Here is a 3,982-nt window from a genome sequence, read left to right as displayed (position 1 = left end):
TATATTTATTCTAAATAATAACACTGGTAAATAAACTAATTGGCTCCTACACTGCGTGTTGGTACTGATCACTACCAGAAGGGTTGCATAAGTGTAATTCTTTGTGTGATGCTTGAAACCCCGTGTCTACAAAGGGTTTGATATGAAAACTGCATTTCTCAGTCCACTGCCGCCCAGAGTGTCTGCTATAACTGTGTAATATACAAATAACCACTAGTACACCTGCATCTCACAATAAAGTGATTCTGCAGAAACGACGCGTCTTATCTGGGAACCTGCTGAGTCAGACCGAAGCAAAGAAAGAAGTGGTTGTTGCCAAGGAGCTTAACAATACGAATGCAAAGATAAAGATGAAAAAATACTGATAAAAAATATTAAAATGTACTTGACCATCTCTCTGCAGGACCAGGGCTTCTACATAATAAAACGATAGGGATAACGTTTGAGTTTTATGAGGCATAACCATTAGAAGACTGAATATTGAAAAGAATAAAAAGCTTATAGCATTAGATCTTACTGTTAATTCAAAGACGAGAGTGCGTCTCTCTGCACACACCTCACCCCCCTCGAAGGAAGAGAGGGATGCGAGCGCATCAGACACGTGACTTCTGGGAAGCGCTGCAGCGCAGAAACGCGAGAGAAAAGAGGCGCCGCAGGTAAGGCTCCCGTTTTTGAAATATAACTGTAGTTTCAGGTGTCAGATTTGATGTGGGAGGCCATCTGTGCAGGACTATCCATGCCAACATTGTGAAATAAATACGCAGAGGGAAGAAAAAAAGAAATGGATGAATACAGAAATGTGGAAATAAATACAGAAATTGAATGTTGATATAAATGCATGGACATGTATCGGTTTGTTTCTGAATTTATTTATGTATTCATTTGCTTATTGCAAAATGTATTTATTCATGCATTTCTCTGTTGCCGCTTTGCTAGCTGCATTTCTTAGTGCGCTTTTACTTTCGTATTTCTGTATTTCTTTTCCCTTGTTCAATGTGACAAATGACAGCTAGGGGGCGCGATGCGGTTATTGGCTGATCCAGTAGTGGTTTTTTTTTAGTTTGAGTGGAAATTTAGAGTTAAAAGAAAGAAAGAAAGAAAGAAAACATGTATTGTTGTTTATTGCAATAGATACGCGTCAGTTATTCAGAGGTTACATTAACACTAGTTAGAGTGGATCATTACAGCCAAATTAAATGTAAGAAATCAGTAACAATAATTGTATTGTTGTGTAAAAGCTTCATTAAATGGTGTCATATTTAGGTATTGATTTGTTTTATAATGATCTATATTTAGTGTGATCGAACCCACAACGCCAGGTTCCCAGCAGTGTTTCTTAACCACTATAAAAGCAAATACCAGTGAAAGCTGTTTTAAGTATCCTACTAATGCAGACATCTGTCCTGATTAGGTGTAGTCTATATGACTGAATTATTTGAATTAATTTAAAATAAATGTATACATTGAGAAATAAAAATGGTGTGTATGGGGTTACAGCACTTTGTTACATATACTTTTTGGACATTAATAATAATACTTTAAAGTAGTTGTCAGGAGTAGTTGTCTCCGTGAAATATTGTCACACAACCAGCACAGCCAGCCCCGCTTCACAATTACAGCACCAAAGATGCTCGATTGAAATATTGAAATAAAGGATCTTTGACCCCCTCGGCTGATGGGCAACCTTTACAAATAAGTTTGAAAGATCACTCGGCAAACAGCGAAATCAATTATGAATTAATTGACGAATTTAATAATTCGTTTTTGAATGACAGATCAACAGCCCAATGATAAATGTAAATAGCAAAGCAAATACAGGAATAAATTTTGAAATAAATCGATAATGGCCATACATGTACATATTATTTATTCATTTATTTATTTTATCTTTTCTCCGTGTAATTATTTTTAATTTTGGTATGGATCCTCCATATCTCCAGTCCTATTAAAACACAGTGCTGCCCATTGCGAGCAGCCTTCTCTTCTCATCCAAAAGAGCCACCCGCACTAGACCACTGGGCCCTGGGGTGAAAAATAACAACAAAAGAGTCAAAGGTGTAGTTAAAACCAAAGAAAATTAGCCAATTTCATTTAGCCAGTTTCACTCTGCAGTTGTTACTCATTTTGTTTAAAATTTAAACCAAAACAACTCATTAATGAGATTGTAGATAAATTAGTCAGTTATACAATTAGAGATCTTCTTTCTATATGGTCCTTTGGGTTCCTTTTAGCACTTGTACCTGTTTGCTGTATACACTCCCTGCAATTACAATTCTTGTTTTTCAGATTCTGCTGTTCCGATCTGCACACACACACACACACACACACACACAAACCCCAGCCCATCAGAAATGGCTCTGAGCGAACTGGTCTTCCACAACTCTGAGAGACGCGACCGTCTCTGCCGGCTCAACCAGACCTTCCTGGAGAAGATGAACAACAACTTCCGCGCCACCAACAAGCTCTCCGAGGTCCTGAACGAGAACTTCTCCTGCAAGTTCCAGCCCATCGCTGTGGACAAGGACAAGACGGTGAAGGAGAACTGTGACATCTTCCTGGAAGCAGTGAAGAAGATCCAGGTGAAGATCGAGGAGATCGACAGCAGGCTGAAGGAAAAACTGGAGCCCAGTTGTTACCAGGAGATCCTGGCCATGAAAATGCCTTCGACTGAGACCTTGAGGAAGGCACAGGCTGTCCTGGAGGGCATTGCTGGCATTTCTTTAGTTGTTTTCGGTGCACTGAAATTTCTTGGTCCTCGCCTCAGTCTCATTGTTTCACCTGTGCTTGGTGTTTCTGCTTGTATTGGATCTCTTGTACTTTCTGTGCTGGGTTTGGGCCTAGAACTGGTTTTTGGCGCCATAGAGAAGAGTAGGCTGGATGATGCCATCAGAAAGCATGAGAAGGTGCTGGAGGAGTTCGGGCCGGCCTCTGATGCCTACCATGATGGTATTGTGTACGTGACAGTGAAAATCGAGATAATGACTAGTCACACTTAGGACAATACTGTGTTACAATAAAACCTTAATGTGGAATCTAATTATTTTCATGCTTTTCACATTTTCTGGCACCAGTAGGAATCCGAATTTTATACTGGACTTTATATACGTTTATACTGGAAGAGAGGACTGCTCTGGAAATTGCCCAACTACTTTCTGTGTGTATTTTTGAAGAAACCGCATGCTGTTGAAAGGAAATTTACCCACTTTCCTCAAGAGAAAAGTATCTGATCAATGCATAGTACCAGTGCTCACTTATGAATGTGAAACTTGGTCACTTATGCAAAAATGATACAGAACCTGGGAAGATGTCTGCTTGGAATAACACAGATAGAAAACAAATGGATCCGAGAACTATGTGACATCATTGAAAGAGTGAAAATGTTCAAATGGCAGTGGGCCAGACACATTGCATGAAGAACAGACAAAGATGGACAAAGGAAGTTACTGAATGGATCCTGAGAGATGAGAAAAGACAGAAGACGACCACATAGATCAGAAGATGAAATCACAAAAGCTGTAGATCGAAGCAAGTGGAGACATCTTCATCCAGCAGTGTATCGATATAGGCTGATGGTGATTATTATATATATATATACCATCACCATCATGTATGCAAGTGTGAGGCTTGAAGCCCCATGTATAGAAAGTCACTGTTGCCTGCTGCACTCTGTACACTTGTGTCAAACATTAAAGTGATTCTGCAGAAGCGACGTGTCTTTGCTGTGATTCTACAGAGTCAGACTGAAGCAAAGAAGCAGGTTATTGTAGTCAAGATGATTTAAATTGTACATTTATTCTTCTTTGCCGTTTTTCTGCCACTTCACAGCATGGGAAAATTATGCTGCCTGTTTTCACAATGAGACAGGAGTCATGGGGGGCGCAACAGCTACTGGGATTGTGTGATACAATATTACCCTTCTTTCAGTTCCATGTGTTACGTACTGCAGGCACGGGAACAGAGGGAACCCGGTTCCGGTGCTGGT

The 3,982-nt window shown here is 39.9% G+C and overlaps 1 protein-coding gene across 1 annotated transcript; it reads left to right on the top strand.

Annotated features, from left to right (window-relative positions):
* Nucleotides 1-594: 594 nt before the first annotated feature.
* Nucleotides 595-3,696, top strand: LOC136768420 (single-pass membrane and coiled-coil domain-containing protein 3-like). Its single transcript, XM_066722631.1, has 2 exons — nucleotides 595-656; nucleotides 2,287-3,696. The coding sequence occupies exon 2, from the start codon at nucleotides 2,352-2,354 to the stop codon at nucleotides 2,994-2,996; it is 645 nt and encodes a 214-aa protein (XP_066578728.1). The 5' UTR covers nucleotides 595-656; nucleotides 2,287-2,351; the 3' UTR covers nucleotides 2,997-3,696.
* The last annotated feature ends 286 nt before the right edge of the window (nucleotides 3,697-3,982 follow it).

Source organism: Amia ocellicauda, chromosome 14, assembly GCF_036373705.1.
Source record: "Amia ocellicauda isolate fAmiCal2 chromosome 14, fAmiCal2.hap1, whole genome shotgun sequence".
Lineage (NCBI taxonomy): Eukaryota > Metazoa > Chordata > Actinopteri > Amiiformes > Amiidae > Amia > Amia ocellicauda.
Note: the sequence above shows the minus strand (reverse complement) of the source record. Positions and strands in the feature narration are given on the sequence as shown.